The sequence below is a fragment of the Oryza sativa genome, chromosome 11 (assembly GCF_034140825.1).
Source record: "Oryza sativa Japonica Group chromosome 11, ASM3414082v1".
NCBI lineage: Eukaryota > Viridiplantae > Streptophyta > Magnoliopsida > Poales > Poaceae > Oryza > Oryza sativa.
This window is the reverse complement of record NC_089045.1, coordinates 4745740-4768985: the sequence shown is the minus strand read 5'-3', so window position 1 is coordinate 4768985 and position 23246 is coordinate 4745740. Positions and strand designations below refer to the sequence as shown.

Genomic DNA, 23246 nt, shown 5'->3' with positions numbered 1-23246 from the left:
TTCTACCAATTTCATCTGTTCCAGTGGCACATTTGCTATATATTTCAAAATTTGTGCCTGTTCACATAGTACATGACCATTCCAATTTCTACAAATTTCATCTGTACTCCAATGGCACGCACACCATCGATCTTCCGCAAAGAGGAATAAAGCAAAAGCCAAATGTCGACAAATTTTGGCACAACGAGCCGACTTTCTTTTTCCGTTTGCATGACATTTGCACTGTTATACGAGAACGGTAGTTGGGCATTTCAGAAAACTGCTAGGTGATAGAAGTAGCCATAATAAAAAATACCAGAAGTTGAGCAGAGGCATGATATATTCAACCTGGTGTTGAACCAACACCAGAAAAATTCAGAGAACTGCAAGCCTAACAACTAAATTTTCTTAAATTCTATAGAGAGAATCATTCGGACCAAAAGCAAAATAGCGCGTGAGCGCTTATAGATAATTTTTAGAACAAATGTGTCCTAGGAATCCCTTCAAGCAGCTATGTTCATTCAGGACACAAAAATGCCCCAAAAAGCAAACATATGTGAGCAGCTATTGATGGCTTGAATCAGAACGAACAGCCTCCAAAAAAAAGTTTCCCTGCTATCTTAATTCTCTCTTTGTGCAGGGGAGGTTAGGTCTGTGCCTAGTATGTCAGTAGGTTAATTAGCAGACCACTGTGTAGTGTAGAAGTATCCTTCTCGATCCCTTCCCCACACTAATCCCCACCATTAGAAAATATATTAATGATAATCTGGAAACAGTATTCGGTGTGAACTCGATCGCACTGAGGTAGCTAGGGTAGGCAGCAAGGATCGGCTAGTCATAATCAAGGGCCATATACTTGTGTCGTACTGATCTACTAGATCGCATATGCAGTATAGGTACTAGCTAGTGTTTTTGTATGCTTAACTATACAAAGATTTATACGTACTAAACAGGCAATTGATTATATATAATACAAGTGCACGAGCACATGGCTCATGCATCTTTATTTATTTATATATACATACCATGGATGTACGTACCAACAAATACAATATAAGGTACGTACATATGCAAACAGTAGAGTATATAGTTACAGACATACCCAAGCAACATGCTGCCTTAGCTGATTATCAGGTGTTCTTAACCTAGCCGATGCATGTTGCAAGTTTTGCTGTTGAATCGGCTGAACCGTATGTTGCCTCAGTGGTGTTTACTGATTCGGCAATGACTGTACTGGATCGGCAGTAGGTGGATTTGGCAGGAACATAGCAGCCACCTGCTCCTGAGTCAGCCGATTGACATTTTGCCCACCATGCTGTGGCTGTTCTCTAGTCAACAATCGAGGATTGGTCATTTGCCTTTGTGCTGATGATGGTGCAGTTGGTGCAGGAGCTGAAACTGATGCTGCTGGCTGAACTGGTGGTACATTGGAAGAACCCTGTTGATTGCCTGTGACCAAAGGCCTATAGTTTGGGAAAACACCACCTGGTAAATAGACGGGCCCTGTGGCTTGATGTTTAGCTATTATACCATTAACCAATGACTTCACCATGTTTGTTAAGGTATTGACTAAGACTCCTGATTGATTGATCAAAGCATGTTGCACGGCGTAGTCAATCCGATCTTGGAAGTTGTTAAACTGTGGTGGTATTCCATTGCCATCTGGACCAAGATCCTCAACCACTCGTTCCTGAAAACCGTCACCTTTGTCGCCAGGCCTTATGCGACCTTGGAGCCAGCGTCAGCGTCATGCCAAAAGACGTTTTCGACAAACTCAACTTCACGGTGTTGGCACCAACACCAATGAGCCTTCAACTGGCTGACTCATCAGTCCGTTACCCGGCAGGGATAGTGGACGATGTGCCAGTCAAGATACGGGATTTCTTCATCCCGGTTGACTTTGTGGTGCTGGACATGGACATGGAGAAGTAGACGCCGCTCATTCTGGGGCGTCCGTTCCTTAGCACCGCAGGAGCCAACATTGACGTGGGAACGGGGAGTATCTGTTTCCATATCAACGGGAAGGAGGAAAAGTTTGAGTTTCAACCGAGGACGGAACAATGCTCCACGGTCAGAGTCAAGTACGGGCCAAACCCGCAGAATATTCAAGAGGTCGAAGTGGAGCCACCCAAGACGGACAGCCTGGTGAAATTTATGTAGAACTTCCTAGAGAAGGAAACAACAATGCCTAGGAACCGTTATTGGAGGACGCCGGTAAAATCACCTGTACCGGCCAAGAAGTTAGAGCAGCCGGCTCAGAAGAAGCCATCTTCCACACCGAAATCAAAGAAGGTGTGGAAGGAAAAGCCAAAGACGCCTGCTCTACCACCTCCGGAGACGGGTGGAAAATCCATCAACTGAAACGCAAGGAGGTACGGTCTTGCACGTCGGACTTTAAATGACGCGACCTTCGCCAACAGGTAAATTGGTATGTGTCCGCATATTTGCTTTCAACAATTTGAATTTGTGCATCACCACATGTTTGAATTTCAAAATTGCATTTAGGATTTTTGAATTTTGAGGAAATTTTTCAAATGAATTTTTCGGAGCAAACCAAAATAAAATTTTCAATGAAAATTTACTGTGCCACGACCGCACTGTCCGTTGGAATCCAATGGCCAGAAGTGGGGCCGGTTGGGCCCACCAGGGGTTCGGCCGAACCGGCCAGGCCAACGGTCGGCTGCCTCTTCCTTTGAGGCAACGGCTAGTGGGCCCCACAGGTCGGTTTTGACCGTTGTGGGTGCACTACTTAAGCCAACCGGCCGGGAGAAGGGACTTCACCCCATTTGAACACATTTTCATTCCCTCTCCAAAGTTTGCTCTCAAGTTCATTCAAGCTTTGATAGTTTCCCTCAAATTCAAAAATTTAGTTGCATATATACAAGTTGCTTTGGTGAAACTAACCAGTGGGTAAAACTCTTGTCATTTCTAACCCCCGCCGAGTTAGCATGTTCTTGCTCCATTGTGCAGAATGAGGAGGCGACTGTCGCGTCCGTTCAAGGGGTCCGGTTCTCCATCAAGTTGTCATGACGAGTCTAGTACTCATTCATCAGCTGATGTCTCGATGGAAGACGCCGTAGCTCCGTGACGACTCCTAAACAACGCTGACCTCGACCTTGTCAGTGATCGGGAGAGACAAGCCTACTACATGCTGAGCGACCGGGAGTATGCTCACACGTGAGAATACTCACCGGAGTTGCTGAAAAAGATAGGTATGGATGTTGAATTTCGTTCTATTTGGAAAGCTATTGGTTGGCAGAGATTCGCTGTGGTAGATGAGCCTGGTTCTCGTTTGCTTACTTTGCAATTTATGTGCACTTTGAAAGAAATAGAAGATGGTATTTCTTTTCACTTTTTCCGTAAGGAGTTCACACTCACATGGAAAGGCTTGAGTACACTTCTTGGTTTTCACGATTCCTGTAAAATCAATCTCCAGAAAGGAATTTCTAGGTTCGAGAAAAATAGGTTTTGGGAAGACATTTCTGGTGCTCCAGTTTGCAAGAAACCTAGAACGAATGATATCCATAATCCTAAACTTAGGCTCATGCACAAATGGATTGCTATGACTTTGTTTCCTAGAAGTGATCTGAGACCCATTAGGGGAGATGAATTAATTATCATATTTGTCATGGTTAGAAAGATCAAAATTTCTCCTGTGAAATGTATGATAAGGCAATGGTTAGAAATTATAAAGTTCTCTGCTCCTGTTGAGTGCAGTTCTCTGATTACTCGGATAGCAAAAGGGCTAGGGGTTGTTAGCGACCAAATTGCTTTTATCTCAGCCGCTCGTCCACGTATTGATGAGGCTTATCTAGTGCAAGGGCATATTTTGAAACATGGAGCAGATGGATCTTTGATATACTTTTTCCCCGGTTGTACAAATGAAATCCCGTTGCCAAATGCGGGGTATCATTTGTACAACTGCCATGAACTAGCCATTCCCCTGCAGACCATAGAAGAATCTCGTGCAGGTGGAACATACAGGGAGACGCGCAACATGAAAAGGAACGAACGAGAGAGTTCATCATCCTCAACACCCGTGCAGATGTATGAGGCAGGTTGGGCACCAACTGGGGATGCCCCCGGATGGACCCAAGCTCGATGCCCTAGCATCGGAGTCTCAACCTGGGTAAGCGCTAGTGAGGACCAGTGGCATGCGCCTCATGACATCCACTGGGGGGACAACCAACCCTCCAGATCAAGTGGTGTGCCTCCATCTCCAAGTGAATGGCGTTCGAGTTCCTCTCGTTGGGACTTGGGTGAAATCACAAAGAGAATGGATACCCTTGATGTGCAGACGGGGGAAATCCAGTACAACCTCACGGAACACATAGCTCAAACGCAAGAATGGCAACAATCTGCTGATGCTTAGTTCGCCAACATCAACAACATGATGCAGCAACAGCATGATGACCTTCAGGCATACTTTCGATTTCAGGGGTTCAATCCTTATCAAGGACCCTGAGCAACAGCCAAGCTTGGGGGGGGAGACATCGCTCCCCCCACTGAGGTAACTTGTATCACATTGCATATTTCCCTTTCCAATTGTATATTTGTTTTCCAATTGCATCTTATAAAACTTGAAAACAATATAAAAATTTGCAAAGTAGAAAATACCAAAAAGATAGGATATGTTTGACTCATGCTAGGTAAGACAAGCAAGTTCTCTTTGTTGAAATGATGAATAGTTGCTCTGTTTTATATCTCTGATATATGGGTTCTTGGTAAATACTCTCTCTCAAAGGTTAAATATAAGTTGCCAACAATTATCCGGGAACCTGAGGTAAATGGGCAGCACTTGCTGATCTAAGTCTAAGCTGTTGCGAGAAATGAGATAGTAAATATAAGTTGCTATAATCCTGAAACTAGTTTGACTTGAATTCCGGATGTTTTGTTTTTCAAAATGATAAAATTGAAAGTTCTTCATTTGATATAAATTCCTACCAGAGCCAAAAATGTGCTATCATGATTAAACCATATACATTTTGGTTGCTTGACATTCCATTGAACTTTGTCAAACTCTTGTAACTTATGTAGATACTTCTCATGCTCTATGATCAAGATCATGCACCCACATATATGCACATGCTAAACTCCTACACTGGGAGCTAAGCAATATTCCATTCCATTTCCATATTACCACCAAAATAAATTCTCCATGCTTTCATGTACTTTCTGCTCCTAAAAAGAAAAAAATCCTTTTGAAAAAAAAAGAAAGGAGGGAAAAGCATGGTTTTGATATATATATATATATATATAAGCATGAGCATGATGTTGAAAAAAAAATGTAGCCATGCCCTCTCCTAATCAATAAAAGAAGGATTTTTTTTTGGGAGAAGAAAGTAAGCACAAAGGAGAAGCATTTTTCTTTTATCCTCATATATCATTTCCACTATATACCACACACACATTATGCATGATCTTGATCTTGAGTATGTTTAGTTATCTGCTTTAGTCTAAGATTTTGACTTAGTAATAAATGTGAACGCAAGTATGCCATGTTTGATCCCTACCGAGCCCCACATATCAAAACCTTAGATTAGGAATAAAAAATGCATCATTTGGTGAGAAATTCAAATTGATACACTTAGAGAGACTGAGTGAATCATTTGAGGAACTTGGCTTTCTTTTTCAAAATCATTTGAAAACTTCCGGAATAAGAGTTGAATAAAGATCGGGTGATTGGTGCTCTAATTGTTGTTCTGTCTTTCAACCGCCCAAGGCAAGGAGAAGCAGTGTCTCGTGGGAATCAGGGGTAAGGGTAAGACACCGTGCCAAAAATTATTTAATCTAAGAGATAGTACATATACCTTGCACCTGTATCTTTGAGATATGCAGCATAGTAGCAACTCCTAATCAACAACCAAGTCTTTGTTTCCTTTCGTCCTTCACTCGGGACGAGCAAAGGTTCAAGCTTGGGGGGTTTTGTTGACGGTCGTTATCGATCAGTTTCGACCGTCAATATTGCTGAAATAGGAGAGAACTAGTGATGCTTGCAATGCATATGTTTGTTAGAATAATAATATTCCACTAGTGTTAGGTTTACTAACCTTTTGCAGAGAATGATCATAAAGTAGAGGAGAATCGACATCAACTCAGACGATAAATCAATCAGACGATGTCGAGAACCAGACTTGTGTGTGAATAGGCCAAGAACTCAGAATTGACACGATGAATTGGGCCAAAATTCACAAGTCTACGGAGTGGAGCAATAGAGGAGGCCACCAGCCAAAATTGGGCTGGATTGGGCCAGCCCCAGGTTCGGCCGAACCTGGTGGTTTGGCCGAACCAATCCTGGCGCCGTTGGATCCAGGTTTTGGCATGGATGTCCAGGATTGTATCCAAATGACGGTTGAAGGGTACTTTGGACAATTTCCCTTCCACAACCATCATAACTACCTCTATATAAGGAGCTCACTCTCTTCACTTCAACACACACCTCAAGCAATAGCTCTCTCATTTCTCTCAAGTTTAGTGTAGTAGTATTTAGCTGGTGGAATAGAATTAGAATAGGAGTGAGGAGTCTGGAAGCCTTCGGAAGAGTTCAGGTATGGCTCTAGTAGCTTTTCTCTTCTCTTTTGTAAGCTTTGTACTTTTATTAGAATACTCTTCTATATACATTTATGGTATTGAAATACTTTCCGAGTATATGAGTACCTACTTTACATTATGTTCATATTATACTGAATATATAGCTAGCTTATCTGGGAGATGCTTTGGTGCGGGTATAATGCTTGCATATGCAATTACTCTATGCCATGACGATGATATTAGAGTAGTATCTGGTAGTTTAGACGTGGTGTCTAGATTACGGGATATCATTATTTGGGGTTATATATTGCGCATGAGAGGTGGGCCGCTGATGGTGACAGCTCAGTACGGGTATTCCTCCGCGCCTATATATAAATCTAAGTTAATTTCCTGGGAGGGTATTCCTCCGTATTTAGCCCCGGTTGTATAGTCATGACGGGCTGTCGTAATGAACTCGGCAGTCAGGGGTGGCTTCTCGAAGTACTAGGAGGGCATCGGATAGAGGGTATTAGCTAGTATATTAGTTAACTAGAATGTATGTATACTATGTATACTAAAAGTATAGGAATAGATTTCCTTTCTCTTTTCTTTCCACTTAGCTTAGATGATATATTATGAGGATGAGTAGTTAAATGCTTGTGTGTCACTCTACCGTTGGATTATCTTAACCCCTGCTTAGAATATGATTATCACAAGTAATATATAAATTATTAGTTGAGTTCTCTCTACATGATCCTTCCACGGGATAAAATAAATACGATACTGTCAGGGTTATGGATACCACATACCTAATAGTAGTTGACTAAATCTCGGCATGATCCACCACATACCATGTCTTATACGGAAACAACCTTCGGATATGGATGGAGTTCCGGATAAGGAAAGACAACCAGAGTTCTACATGGAAACGACAAGGACTACTCGGATTGTATCCATATTGGTTTCCCTAGTTCTACTTGGACAAGGGGACACCTATGGGTATAAATACAAGGCCCCCTAGGAGGAGAGGGGAGAGACACCCACCATAGACGAAACAATCAACATACAAGCCAACATACGCCAAGACAAGCCGCCGGATATCGACATCAGAGATACGCCTGGATCGACACTATCCGGTACCTACAGAAGCCGGCCATAGGGATCTAGCGCTGTCTCTGATCTCGCCGGGCACGAACTCGAGGAGGAAGACTACCCTGTTGTCGACTATGAGTCAGACCTTCAGACCGCCATGTCGACCACAGTTAGATAGGCTGCCCCAAATATTGTATTGGTGTGATTATGGTGAATAAGAGCAATATTGGCTTCGGCCAACAAGATGTAGGGTTATTACCTGACAATTCAGGGGACCGAACCTGTATAAAAATCTCTGTCTCCATCTCTTTTACCTCAGTCTCATGTATATCCTACTACCAATGATCCCCATACTATGCAAATACCGGAATCGCGACATCAAACGTCGACAAATACCCTTGGAATACTCTCGGGTGAAATGCTACAATGGTATATTTGTGCGCTTGCGGATGAACTCTGTAACCATAATATACCAGAAGTATTTCTACGCCATTGCTGGGAATTATATTTCTAGTAATGTCGTTAAGAAATACCAACAAGCATTTCTACCGCCATTGCGGGGAAGATTCATAATAGAGATTACTTGAACTAATACTTTATATTTCTCTTTTCTTTCCACTTAGCTTAGATGATATATTATGAGGATGAGTAGTTATTAGTTGAGTTCTCTCTACATGATCTTCCCACGGGATAAAATAAATATGATACCCTTGGAATACTCTCGGGTGAAATGCTACAATGGTATATCCATGCGCTTTGTGGATGAACTCTGTAACCATATCATACCAGAAGTATTTCTGCGCCATTGCTGGGAATTATATTTCTAGTAATGTCGTTAAGAAATACCAACACTCACCTCGGCGGTGATGGCGGCGCGGGCCATGGCCTTCTCCATGCGGGCGTTGGCAAAGCGCCACTGGAATAGACGCGCGGTGAGCATTCGCGCGCGGTGCGCCGCCTCCTCCTTCTCGGGCTCCTCCTTCTTCCACGTCATCATGTCCCTGAGCATCGCCGATCCTCTGGTGTTCCCAGTGTTCTCCTACGACGACGACCCCCCTGAGCCACCGCCGCCTCCGCCTCGCTGGCTCCCACGTTCCCTCGCGGCGTCCGCCCCCCCCCCCAGCTCAGGCACCGATCGGTGCGCGGGGGAGGAAGGCAAGGCGGTGTCCGCATCGTACACGGTATTCTCCTTGCTGCTCAGCTCCCACCACCCGCCGCCGCCACCACTCAGGCACCCGCCCGCCGCCGCCGCCGCCGCTCGAGCCCCCGCCTGCCGCCGGCTCATGTCAAGGGGAGAGAGAGAAATATGGGGGAGAGGAGGAAGAAGGGTAGTGAGAGAGAGGATGACATGTGGGACCCACATGTCAGTGGTGCCCATAATTTTTTTTGTGTAAATGACAAATGGGCTCCGCTTATATTTTTTAATTTTAATGTCACATAAGCGCCACGTCAATGTCACGTGGAAAGAAGACCAAGTCAACACTGCCACGTGTACGCCATGTCAGCAAAACCGCTCTCCAAAACCACCAAGGGAGTCAAATTGTACCGGTTTTGTAAGTTCAGGGGTCAAGATTTCTGGTATTGAAGTTGAGGGATATGATTTAGATTCGGTGGTCAGTTGGGGGAGTCAAAGTGATCTTATTCCCCATTTTTATAGATGTACAACGGGTGTTAGCGCTAGCTTATGGCCTGGCGCTGAGATATTGGGCCTTAGTGCCAAGGCTCATGGCGTTAAAGTAGCAGTCTATTTTCAGCTATAGTTTTTGTCACCATCTAGTTATTATATAATAAGTTTATTAAAAGGCCTAAATTGTCAAAAATGGTTGGTCTTATATTTTATACATCCCTCTTTATGTTGGTTGGTTTAAATTGAACTGACCAAAATTATACAGTTGGATACTACTGCCTCCGATCCGTTTCATATAATAAGGTGTTTAACTTTTTTCCTAATTAAATTTAATCAAATTTATTGAAAAAATATAGTAGTATTTTGAACAAAACAAATATATTATCAAAATATATTCAATGTTAGCTTTAGTGAAAGTAATTTAATATTTTAGATGTTGTTAGATTTTTATATAAATTTGGTCAATAAAGTTTGACTAGAAAAAATTTCAAATGATTTAAAATATATAGAACGGATCGGGAGTAGTATTTTTGGACCAAATCCATATTCCACGCATATGCGTGCGCTTCCAAAAGAAGTTTCATTTGTATGGAGAGAGGTAGAGATAGAGAAATTTCCTTTCAAGAGTAATTAAGAGAGGGCGATGATGTGTACATATATGCACGTGAAGGCTGGACTGATTATTGATGACGGACGTAAGTTAAAGGATTATATTAATTAGAGAGTTAGCAGCAGAAAGAGAGCTATCAACAGGAATAAAAATCTTGTAGCTGGCTATAGACAAGTAGCTAGCCTAGTAGGTTGAATCGATCGATCGATTTAGCAAGACAGACAATCAGAGAATCTATATATCTACTCCTAGATTGGTGTAGTAGGTCAGGCTTGGTAGCACATGCGCGCAAGTCCCAGCGGGCGGGCATATGATCGAGTGTATATATATACACACATACAGATACAGTTACTCCAGGAAATTGATCGAGCAGGCAAAAACCAAGTGAATCGATCGGTCGCACACACAAAAACTAGCTAGTACAATGGCTGAAAGGAGGAGCAATATGATGATGATATATGGTTTTAATTTGTTGATCGTTGCTGCGGCTGTACGGTCGTCGTCGTCGAGCATTCTCGGCGACGCGACGGTCGTCAGCACCGACGACCGCTGGGTACGGAGGAGGCTCCTGCTCATCGATGGGATGGTGGACGGCAAGCGGATGAGGAAGACCGTGGTCGTAGCGAAGGACGGCACGGCCAATTTCACGACGATCACCCAAGCCTTGGGCGCAGCGCCGCCGAGAGGCAGGTTCGGCATCTTTGTGAAAGCAGGGGTTTACGAGGAAACGGTAAATATTACCAGACCAAATGTTGTGCTTTGGGGAGAGGGCATCGGCAAAACCGTGATTACTGGAAGCCGCTCTTGCCCCATAGAAAATAATAAGACCAAGACCGACATGATGCCTTGGACGGCCACAGTCAGTAAGTGCATATATACTACTCCTTTATATACATACTCAACTGCATACTCATTTTGGTATCATCCCGCCACTGGTAGACCGTAGACGAATTAGCTAGCGTAGACTTTTATTTTAATCTATATATATATATGCTCCTATATGTTAATAAAGCTTAGGTCTAAGCTACGGACTAGTATAATTCACACCCACCGTCCCAAATTACAAGGGCTCCTATATGTTTTTTACACATATGGTATATATGTGATCGTTTTTTCTTAAGAAAACATATATTAATTAATAAAGGGTTATAATATCAACACATCATACATTACTAAACTATATATTTTCAAATATTAACATATATATAATGATAGACATGCATGGCATTAAAAGATATTATTAGCTTGGTGATTTGTTAAATATTCCAATTGTTTTACTTCCATAAAAAAAGCACCTAATAACATTTTATTTTGGAATGGAAGGAGAAAAAAATAATTATATAACATATATACAAGATTAAAATAAAAAGAATTTATGCGTTTGGCGACTCGATCTACTAGCTAGCTAGTATATGTATCGAATCAAATCGATCAGCTAATTGAAAAGCTAGCTAGGAGTATAAAGAGATCGATCGACTTAATTTGGTAATTTTATTTATTACTATACTAATTTTGCATGCGCGTGCCTGTCTGTATATATGTATATGTGTATGTAGCTGTGCAAGGGCATGGATTTATAGCTCAGGACGTGACAATAGAGAACAAGGCGGGTCCGACCGGTACTCCAGCCGTCGCTCTGCGCTGCGACTCCAACATGTCCCTTATTCACCGCTGCCGCATCGACGGGTACCAAGACACACTTTGGGCCCAAAACAACCTGCAGGTGTATCTGCGGTGCGACATCGCCGGCACAATTGATTTTGTGTACGGTAATGCGAAGGCCATTTTCCAGTATTGCCGCTTACTGGTGCGCAACCCGGGCAACGGCAAGCACAACGCAATCACGGCGCAGGGGCGCAACGACCCAACCAGCGAGGAGTCGGGGTTTATATTCCAAGGTTGCAACATCACCGCCATGGAAGGAGAAAGCCTCGCGGGGGTGGATACCTATCTGGGGAGGCCCTGGAAGAACCATTCCAGGGTGGTTTTCATGGGCTGTTTCATGAGCGACATCATCAACCCTGACGGCTGGGTTCACTGGAACAAGGCAACACCTGTGGAGGAGACGACCAGGACAGTGGAGTACCTGGAGTATGGCAACAAAGGCGCTGGGGCAGAGACGGCCGACCGTGTGAAGTGGAAGGGCGTCCGGGTGATCACCGAGGCGGAGGCCAACCGTTTCACCGTTGATCACTTCATCAACGGTAACCAGTGGTTGCCCAACTTGGTCAACGGCGAGCAGATCAACTACACCCACGGTCTCATCTAGTTACACTCTTACACCATCATTGCATACATATATCACATGCTGTGTACTGGAGTATTGTATTGTACTGTATCAATGTCCCTTGTACTGTATGTGTGTAACTATATACTCTACTATTTGCATACGTACCGTACGTACTCGTACCTTATATTGTATTTGTTGGTACGTACATCCATGGTTTGTGTATATATAAATAAATAAAGATGCATTAGCCATGTGCTCTTGCACTTGTATTATATATAATCAATTGTCTGTTTAGTATAAATCTTTGTATAGTTATGCATACAAAATCACTAGCTAGTACCTATACTGTATATGCGATCTGGATCAGTACGATACAAGTATCTGGCCCTTGATAATGACTAGCCGATCCTTGCTGCCTACCCTACCTCAGCGCGATCGAGTTCACACCGAGTACTGTTTCCAGTTTATCATTAATTTTCTAATGGTTGGGATTAGTGTGGGGGAAGGGATCGAGAAAGGATACTCGATCCTACACTACACAGCTTTATAGTGATCATGCTCCTATTATTGCTATCCTTAATCCTACTCATTGAAAACCAAAAAAGAATTTCAAATTTGAAAACTGGTGGCTTTCAGAAAAAGACTTTGATTCTAAAGCTAAGAAGGGCTGGTTCTTTAAAAATGACAACTTTCAAAATAAAGCTGTGCATTTAGGAAAACATTTATTATGTTGGGCAAAAAATAAAAAACCTTTACAACATCAAATTCAGCAAGTAGAAAGTCAGATTTTGCAGATTCAAAGCTCTCCCAACAGACCTTTTTTGCTTTTGGAAGAAAAAAAATTTGGAGCAACTTCATGATGCTCTCATGGGTAAACTTTCTGATTTCTACAAACAAAGAGCAAAAAAGCACTGGATTCAAAAAGGAGACAGAAATACTTCCTTTTTTCAGCAAGCTATTCATAAAAGAAGGAAAAACAAAATTGCTGCTATTTTGACAGATAATGGTTGGACTCATAATCCGGATGAAATTGCTTCCATTTTTATTAACTACTTCACTAATCTGTTCTCTTATAGTAATTCAGAATTTACTCAATCCATGAATGAAGAAACAAGCCTGAACACTACTCAGCAAGAAGATCCTTCACCTCCAACTAAAGATCAAATCCTTAATATTCTTAAAGGTATGAAAAAAGATGCTTCTTCTGGACCTGATGGCCTTATATAATGTTGGTTTTTATAGAGCTACTTGGCCTTGGATTAAATCTGACATCACTCAAATGGTTCAAAACTTTTATGTTTCAGGCCAATTTCCAAAAGGTATGAATGATACTAATATTACTCTTATTCCTAAAAAAAATTGTCCTACTTCTCCTGCTGATTTTAGGCCAATCAGTCTTTGCAATGTTTCTTATAAAATCATTTCTAAATCTTTGGCTATCACACCAAAAGCGTTCTTCCTTATTTAATTTCAGACTCTCAACAAGCTTTTATAAAAGGTCGTCGCATTGCAAATAATCTTATTATTGCCCAAGAAATAGTTCACTCTTTTAATTTAAAATCTTTTAAGCAAAATGCTTTTTTGCTGAAACTTGATCTTGCAAAAGCCTTTGATCGTCTAGAATGGAACTTTATTGAGAAGGCTCTTCATTGTAAAGGGTTTCAAGGTCATTTTATAAATCTTGTCCTTGCTTGCATTAATTCGGCAAACTTCTCTGTCAATCTTAACGGCCAGTCATATGGTCACTTTTCAGCTCAAAGAGGAATACGACAAGGTTGTCCTTTTATCTCCTTATTTATTTGTTCTTGCATTAAATGAACTCTTTGAAATGCTATCAAATGCTATTCAAACAGGTCAAGTCAAAGGAGCTTCTTTAACTCCAAATGGTACCATTATTCACTCTTTAATGTATGCTGACGATCTTATGATTGTAGGTCAAGCCACTCCTGAAGAAGCTAGAAGCATCTTCCAAATCATTCAAGTTTTTTGCAATCAATCAGGGCAAACTCTAAGTTGGAATAAATCTTCTATTCTGTTCAGCTCGCATACTCCCATCAATGACACTCAAGATATTTTATCCATTTTCCCTGTCTCCTTAATGAACAATACTTCCAAACATCTTGGTCATCCTCTCATTCTGAATACTAAAGCCAGAAACTCTGCTTACAACTTTATCATTGAAAAATTCAAAACCAGGCTGTCAATTATTAAAGCAAAAACTTTATCTCATGCTGGTAGACTTTCTTTAATAAAATCTGTTTTTGCTTCCATCCCTGTTTACTATATGTCTACCATTTTACACTCCAAGAAACTTCTAAATAAATTAACTGATATTATCAGGAAATTCTGGTGGACAGGTAACAATGATGAAGACAGTAAAAAACGTATTTGTTGGAAATCTTGGTTTGACATTTGTAAACCTTTTGATCAAGGAGGTTTGGGAATCAGAGATTTGCTAACTGTTAATAAAAGTCTGCTTATTCAGTGTGCTTGGAGAATTCTTGAAAATCCAAATAACTTAGTTTCTAAGATCCTAAAAGAAAAGTATTTCCCTCATGGATCCTTTTGGAAAGCTTCAACAAAAACTCCTAAATCTGCTTTTTGGAGTTCTATTCTGAAAATTAGACATCTTTTGGATAATTCTATCATCTGGCAACTTTCTCAAGGTGATATCTCAATCTGGAATCAACCTTGGTGTTCTGTTTGGAAATCCCTTCCTAATCATATTACTGATTCTGCAATGGCTCTTCATTTACCTACAAAAGTTTCTCATCTCTGGAATGATAGGAAAGAATGGGATATTTCCAAAGTGTCTCAGATCTTTGATCCTCAAGTTTCAAATGAAATTTTAAAAACTCATATTGTGTATTCTAATGCTGATGACAAACTTTACTGGATTCATAACTCAAAAGGTATTTGTACTTCTCAAAGTGCTTATAAAGTCTTATCAACCAACTCTATGCTATCTTCTGCTAATATTTCAAATCTGCAATTAAACCTTTTAAAGAAAACTTGGAAATGCAAATTTATTCCTACAAAAGTTAAAACCTTTATTTGGAGACTTCTTATAAATGCTCTTGCAACTGCAAAAAATTTGAACTTCAGAATCCCTACTATTTCAGACTCCTGCTCTCATTGTGGTTTATCTGAATCATGTGCTCATCTGTTTTTTCAATGTGCTTTTGTAAATCTGGTTTGGAAACTGTCTGAGTTTCATCTAGATACAACCATCATTGCCTCCATGCAAAAGGTCTGTGATATCTTAGCCTATGTTTTAGCTACAAACAACTCTGAATTAAGCCTACAAAAAGCTTCTATTCTTCTTTGGATGATTTGGAAAGCTAGAAATGACTTCTACTTTAAAAAGAAAATCTGGGAACCCATACAGGTTAATTTTGCAACTCAAATCATGTCTTCAAACTTTGTTTCCTGTCTTGATATTATTGATGAAGATCATAAATCTCAAAATCATGATGCTAACAACCGGGCTTCTCTCAATTCTGCTTCAGTAATTCGTTGTTATACTGATGTCTCCTGGAAAGATGGTAATACTGGTATTGGAATCTTCATCCATAACTCTGATACTCATAAAGCTCTTTTTATTCAAGCTGCTTCTAATTTCTTCTCCTCGTCTTTACAAGCTGAGCTTGCAGCAATCATGACAGCCATCTTGATTTGTCAAAAGTAAAATATTATTGATGTTACTCTTCTTTCAGACAATCAGGAACTAGTTAGCCTTTTGCAGGTTCAAGACTACTATTCTCAGGATCATCATTGGAGCTTAAACCCTTTACTTTCAGATCTTATTTCCCTTGCAGGAACACAGGCTCTCAACATCAAATGGATTTCAAGACAAGTTAATAAGATGGCTGACTTTCTGGCCAAAAAAGCCAGGAATAAATCTAGGCAAAATCTGAATCAAATAGTTTGTCAAAATATTTCCCACTTATGTTCTCATTCTGACTGTCCGACTAAGACAGCTTTGGAATCTTCTCCTTTTATGGAGAATGTATCTTTGGTTGATGTATTATGCTTCTAAGTTCAATAAAGATCTAAATTCTCAAAAAAAAAATTCCTACACTACACAGTGGTCTGCTAATTAACCCACTCACATAGGCAAAGACCAAACCGTCCTCCTCTGCACAAAGAGAGGAGGGGGGGGGGTGTTGTTTATTGGAGCCTGTATGTTCTGATTCAAGCCAACAATAGCTGTTCACATCTGTTTGCTTTTGGGGACATATTTGTGTCCTGAATGAACAGAGCTGTTTAAAGGGATTCCTAGCTAGGACACATTTGTTCTAAAATTTTGTCCATAAGCTCGCGTGCTGTTTTTCTTTTGGTCCGAATGACTTTCTCTCTATAGAATTTAAGAAAGAGTAAATTGCACCCACGGTGCAACAACTTAACAGGTGGATTAAAATTTTTAAGTATGTATTTTGACAATATACTAGCGTGGATTTGTATAAACATATTTATATTTTTATCCTAATAACTAATAACTGAAAGTCAATTAAACGAATTATTATATTTCGGTTGACATTTGAGAAGGTGAAGAAAACAAAAAATTCTTAAAGGTAACTGAATATAATTTTATGTGTAATATATTTCTTAAAGATTAAATTCAATATTATAAGATAATATCCGTAGGATTACTTTGTATTGGCATATTGACATCGTGAAAAATCTCACCTAGCATATGCTTAGCCAAATTGATTCATCAAAATACTAAATTGTCAAGTTCTTGTATCAGAACGCATCCACTTGTCAAGTTGTTGCACTCGGATGTTCAATTCTCAAGTTCTTGTACTATATCACACCCACCTGCCAAGTTTTTGTACCGTGGATGCAATTTACTCTTTAAGAAAATTTAGTTGTTAGGCTTGCAGTTCTCTGAACTTTTCTGGTGTTGGTTCAACACCAGGTTGAATATATCATGCCTCTGCTCAACTTGTGGCTACTACTATCACCTAGCAGTTTTCTGTAATACCCAACTACCGTTCTCGTATAACAGTGCAAATGTCATGCAAAACGGAAAAAGAAAGTCGGCTCGTTGTGCCAAAATTTGTCGAGATTTGGCTTTTGTTTTACTAGAAAAAATACCAGTGTGTTGCAACGGGTGAAGTCTATTTTGATCTTATTACTGTTATATGATTTAGTTAAAATAAAATTCACTGTGGGAGTTCGCTTCGATATATATATTTTTAGAAATCTTGAGCTGCAGTTAGGAGTCCGATCGTTTCAAGTTAGCATGCGTGTTTTTTAAACAGATTTCTTATATGATTTCCTTCTATATTACCAAAAGTGAACGATCTTAAAAACCGACTCAAATATGAATATGTATTTTTAAAAGCAAACGAACTTAAAAACCGACTCATACACGGATAACGTACCAAAATACAGGCAAAATCATCTTCAATTTTTATAATAGTAGAGATTTCTCTTTGCAGAAGATCGATGGTGCGCGTGCCACTGGAACAAATAAAATTTGTAGAAATTAGAATCGGTCATGTACTCATGTGATATATATATATATATATATATATATATATATATATATATATATATATCACATGTACTCATGTGATATATATATATATATATATATATATATATATATATATATATATCGAAAACAAAGTTACATATCTACATTAGTGAAAAGAAAATCCCAAGTTGTCCATCAATATGAGCTACATCATCAAACAAATATAAACCATTAGATACATGATTTGGATGAAGAGAGAAAAAAATTTAAAAAGCAAAATTGTACCTTGAGGGTGTTCTCAACCCTTTAAACACCTCCTATGAGAAATGTGGTAATAAAGAATGAAAAAGAATAAAATATCTTACACATTGACCATATAATAAAACAATAAGCAATGTGTATTTAATAGTATTTCTATTGTACCAGTAATAACGAGTATCGTTGTTAGCTAATTAGTTATAGGTCACAGGGCCAGTGGCGTAGCCATGAATATTTTCTTAGGTAGTCCTAATTCATAGGTTCACACCACATGCTAAAATTTTCTAACACCATAAAGTCGATATACAAGCACAAAATTGATGAAAATGCGATAGAAATGATGTCTTATAACATCAATAAGCGGCTTACTAAAATATGCAATATTACAATATAGATATAGATAGTTCAACATAGATCTTACATGTAAATAGGAAATTACAAAGCCACTACCTCACTCTATACAAAACCTAACATCCTTAGCCACACTATATTCAAGTCAACTATACTTATGAAGCCAAACAAAACTGAACTGACGTTGCTTACCTTTCACATTTACTAGCTAATCAGTAATCACAATTCATAAATTGCAAATTCAGTTATATTCACAGATTCACTAATTAGTAGGAAATTTTCTTTTCCCTGCATGCATCGACGGCTGGTAATCAGGAGAGCTTCACAAGTATTGGGTTCGTAACATAACCATTCTTAGCTGGTTTAATATACAAAGTATGTAATTGTCTTTGGTGTTTTGTTTTTTCTCTGTACATAAATTTCTTTTCTTTTAATATATAACTACTGGGCAAATTCCTGGTAGTAATTTATAAAAAAGTGTTGGGTTCAGTTTGGTTATGAATACTCTCCATTCATTTTTGTGCCCTCTCTCTCTTTTTAATTTCAAGATTTTCTTTTTAAGGTTCTCTAGGTGTGTTTGGACGCTCCATTCATCTTTGATCCCATAAGCCTGATATAAGGACACAAGGCGTTTGAATAGTGTTGTGACTATTTTACCGCTAGAACCAAAATTCTTTGCCACTAGACGCGCTCACTACCTCTAATTACAGATGTGACCAACGGCAACCCCGGTGGTCACATGCGGAGTCATTGCCACTCACCTCTCGGGTTTAGAAAAATACTCTCTCCAAAAAGCCGAAAATAACATCTCATATTTTATATACGCTTTCTCACATACATGTAAAACTTTCATACGGCCATGCCTCGGTTTCTTTTAAACACACATATCTCTTTTTTATTTTCAAGACACTTCATGCATATGTTAACTTTTTACAGACATATCTCAAATTTCTACACATGCAAATATCAAATTTTGTAGATGTTAACTTTTTCTACACATGCAAATATCAAATTTCTACACTTTTTTGCAAATATCAAATTTCTACACATGCATATGTTAACTTTTTACAGACATATCTCAAATTTTCTACCTAGCGACAATGGTGGCTGATCAAGTTCCCCTGCGAAGTTGGACTGTTGTAGATGTCACCCCGGTGGAGACACACCACAAGAACTTGTCGTTGTTGCCACCAGAGCATTACAGCAGCCCAAGGGCGGTTAGAGCATCCTCAGCAGCTCATCTAAATTTCATCCTCCATACTCTCATATAAATAGTCATCCAAAAAGATTCCTACTCCATATTACTTTTCACTCCAACAGATCATCCATATTACATCCTCCATATACCAACATCCTATATTTTACTAATATTTTACAATTACCACATATTTATCACCACTCTAAAAAAAAAAACTCCCCCCTTTATCTCTTCGTCTCCGCCGATCTCCCCACCTCTCTCTCTTCGGACTTCTCTACCGCCGGCGCCGAGAGGACGGGGAGGACGAGGGCCGACCGGAGGGGCGGCGCGGTCGGAGGAGCGGCTAGGCGGAGGGGCGGAGGAGCGGCGCAAGGGGCGGCCGGCGGGAGGCGACTGCCGGGTCCATCTCCCTCCTCCTCCCGCCGAGTCCATCTCCCTCCTCCCGGCGTGTCCATCTCCCCACTGCCAGATCCGCGGAGGAGGGGCGGCGCAGGCGGCGGAGGAGCGGCGGGGCAGAGGGGCGGCGGGGTCAGAGGAGCGGCGGCGCGGGTGGAGACCCCGAGCGGCGGGGACGGCGGCGACCTCACTGCTAGATCCGCTGCCTCTCCGCCTCTACTCCGGCGATCTCCACCTCTAAATCTGGTACGCACCTCCTCTCTCCCACGGTATGCATTCCATATGGTGGAGCGAGGTCGGCAGTTGAGGATGGCGTGAGGAGAGAGAACCGTCATTTTTGGCTTGTGAAGGGCTCAGTTTGGAGGACCTCTAAAAATGGCGTGTATGATGGAGATTCTGCTGGAGTGCAATTTTTCACCTCCATACGCCAAACACAGGATGGATGTCTGGATAGAAGAGCTGCTGGGGATGCTCTTACAAGGACATGAAGGCTGACAGGTTATGGTCTCAGCTTTGACTTGAGGGATGCTCGCCTCTGCCTCTTCCTTCCCTCCTGGCAGGCAGTGCTGCACCTCTTAGCTTCCCCTCACTCCCCCGTCCTTACAAACCGCTCAGTTTCCCTCCACCTTCGCTGGATCCAGCCAGTGCAACCTCAGCCCGCTAAGCCACGTGATGCTAAGGGTCACGAGCAGGCATAGAGGGGATCATTGGTATTCACATATGAATACCTATATTATTTTTTTTAAAAAATAGCTATCAATCTAAGCATAAAAATATATTGTACAATTAATTAGTTAGCAGGTTTTGCACCCATTCAATGTGTTCTGTGTTAGATAACCTTATGCCCCACGTTAATTATTGCTGATTATTTTTTTAATAAATACATCTTGTTTTTCATCAATGATATATTTTTATTGATGTTATAGTACAAAATCTTCAATGCCCATCCTTAAGGGTGTGTTTGGATAATGAAAAATGGAGGGTGGAATTAGGATTGGGAAATGAATAAAGGGTTAGGATTAAATGGAAGAGGGAGAATTAATGGTTAGGATTTAAAGATGGGTGGGAAATCATTTCTCTTTCCCATTTGCCGAACACTACCTAAAATCTTATGCCCGTCCCACCAATGGATCAGTATAAATTTTAAACACCTCATCCTCAAAAATCTTATGCCCACCCCTACTATAGAAATGCATTTCTATAAGATGAGTAGTGCCGAGGAGAAAGGAGGATGGCGGGCAATGCGGTTAGCTAATCAATGGCCACGCTGAAAAAAGCTATTATGTAGGACAACCAGTGTTTAAAAAGGACAAGACGATGAGAAAGGAAAGGAAATGAATGGACGACAAAACTACGGGCGACCATGCATGCAAAACTGGTTGGCCAAATGCATGCATATATACGTGTACGTACGTGCTGTTAGTGTTAGCTAGAGAGAAGCATGCAGCGAGAATTAAGGTAGGAGGAGTAGTTGCTTGCCTCCGTCCTGATCTCCACTGATTCATTGTGTTATATATGCATAAGCATAACGCAATTAATTAGGAGGCCGGTCAGCTCGATCATATCGCAGGGAGTACGTAGCAAATTAATGGCGGCCGTCGGGCTGTTGGTACTAGTTGGCCTGCAGGTGGTGGTCGGGTCGATGGCGGCGCAAGAAGCAGGTGATGCCCCGGCGAGCATCACGGGGCCATGCTCGCGTACAGGAGACAAGAAGGCGTGCGTGGAGTTGTTGTCGGGCATCCCGGAGGCCCGGAAGGCGACGACGGTGGGCCCCCTCGCGGAGCTGTACCTGCAGGCAATCGCCAACCACACGACGGAGGCCAAGGCGATGGCTACCAAGCTGCTAGCCACCATGAAGGGGAAGGGCGTGCCACCCGTGTGCCTCCAGCAGTGCACCGCCAGCGTCGACACCCTCTCCAACGCCCTCGCCGCCTTCTTCTCTGCCTCCGCCGACGTCAACAAAAAGTACAGGGACTTGGACGGTTTTCTCGTGGGCTTTCTTAAACAACCGCCCATCTGCATGAGCGCGTGCCCCATCCGGTCGTGCGATATGGAAGAGGTCACTATCGCCGACAAGTTCCACCAAGCCTGGAAGATGTTGGGTGTCGCACACGACCTCATCACGCAGATCCTAGGCACAAAGTCCTAGATACATTAAGGGGCGGATCCATAACAAGATTTAAGGGGAGGACTCGTGATCTCTTTCTTCCTTGTTCAGTCCTCTCTACTTTTCATTTTCTCTCTATTTTTCCCCCTTTCATTTCCCCTTCTACCAATGGTGGTCCAGCGGGATAGGGGGGACTCGAGTCCCCCTAGCACCCACGTTGGATCCGCCCCTGGATACGTTCTATATGTTGGACATTTTGATTTGCCATCCTACTACCAGAATTTACCTATCAAATAAATCTTTCTAGGTTAGCAACCCAAATACTTCCTTACAACTGTTTTTTTTATTTATTTTGACGGGTGCGCATGTGTCTGTTCCCACCTCCAATCGAGGAATAGGAATTTTTATCATACCAGTGTGGGTATTATTGTTATATACTCCTATGTTGTTGAAATAACTGAGATCGTTATTTTTAAGATGTGCACATTGTAACTATTTCTATGGGGAGAATGATTTCTATATATTGACTTGCACTAATAATATGTAGCGGCTTTTGATTCTCTTATATATTGGCAAATGTTCCCCTAAAAATATATATTGGCAAATATGAAGTTAATAACCAGATATGTGGTCATTTGACAGTTTTTTTTGAAGTGACGATTTAGGAAGGATGACACAGTTTTCTGGTCACTAATGTATTAACAGCCACATATTAGCCTAGTAGTAAGAACAACACAATCACACTACCCTATCATTGATGGTTGAGGAAAACCCGATGCTAATTATAAGGGGTTTCCTACCAACACCCCTCGCTCGCACCCATAAAGATAGGGGTGAAAACGGAGCGGATAATATCTAATCTGCTAGCTCCGCTTCGATTCCGTCCGAAACGAGGATATGGTATGTGCTTTTAGAAATTAATCCGGTGGATATAGATAGTATGATGTGGATGCGGATGCGGATATAGTATCTCTAAAATCCGGCGGATGCGGATTATCCGATATTTTTATCGGATTATCCGATAGGCCGTTTTTTGGATAATCCGAAATTATCAACACATGTAACCACTCTATCTATTGCATATAACGTAAGTTGGTCCATCCAATAGCCTAATTCATCAATTTATCTAGATTTCTTAGTCCGAGGCTTTCACCGTCTCATGTCACACTTGCGTAGTAGTATTTTTTTCATTATGGACATCATGTATTTATGTTGTTTAGCACTTAAGCCTATAATTATTACAATGGGTAGTTTATTGATTATTGTATTATTGTTCCTTGCATTGCTAACTCGATATTGTATTGATTGCATACACACATAACATCCGATAAATTTATTCCGTTTCTGAACCGATTCCGCACCATTTCCGATCGACATCCAAAATAATCCGCTCCAGATCCGCA

At 41.0% G+C, this 23246-nt stretch overlaps 2 protein-coding genes across 3 annotated transcripts; both read left to right on the top strand.

Annotated features, from left to right (window-relative positions):
* The first annotated feature begins 10173 nt into the window (after positions 1-10173).
* LOC9268011 (pectinesterase 2) lies at positions 10174-12208 on the top strand. The gene is made up of 2 exons (XM_015761184.3): positions 10174-10681; positions 11375-12208. Exons 1-2 carry the CDS (start codon positions 10243-10245, stop codon positions 12085-12087), a joined length of 1152 nt encoding a protein of 383 aa, XP_015616670.1. The 5' UTR covers positions 10174-10242; the 3' UTR covers positions 12088-12208.
* Positions 12209-21163: 8955 nt separating this feature from the next.
* On the top strand, positions 21164-22398 carry LOC9272432 (uncharacterized). 2 transcript variants are annotated; one of them, XM_066305365.1, is made up of 2 exons: positions 21164-21194; positions 21353-22398. In XM_066305365.1, the coding sequence occupies exon 2, from the start codon at positions 21379-21381 to the stop codon at positions 21883-21885; it is 507 nt and encodes a 168-aa protein (XP_066161462.1). In that variant the 5' UTR covers positions 21164-21194; positions 21353-21378; the 3' UTR covers positions 21886-22398. The 2 variants fall into 2 exon arrangements, with proteins under 2 accessions (XP_066161462.1, XP_015616597.1); XM_015761111.3 differs by having other exon boundaries at positions 21164-22398.
* Positions 22399-23246: the final 848 nt, after the last annotated feature.

Coding starts and splice junctions, on each gene's coding strand:
- LOC9268011 (XM_015761184.3), top strand. CDS start 10,243: ATGGCTGAAAGGAGGAGCAATATGATGATGATATATGGTTTTAATTTG. Junction 10,682..11,374: donor GCCTTGGACGGCCACAGTCA/GTAAGTGCATAT, acceptor ATGTGTATGTAG/CTGTGCAAGGGCATGGATTT.
- LOC9272432 (XM_015761111.3), top strand. CDS start 21,325: ATGGCGGCCGTCGGGCTGTTGGTACTAGTTGGCCTGCAGGTGGTGGTC.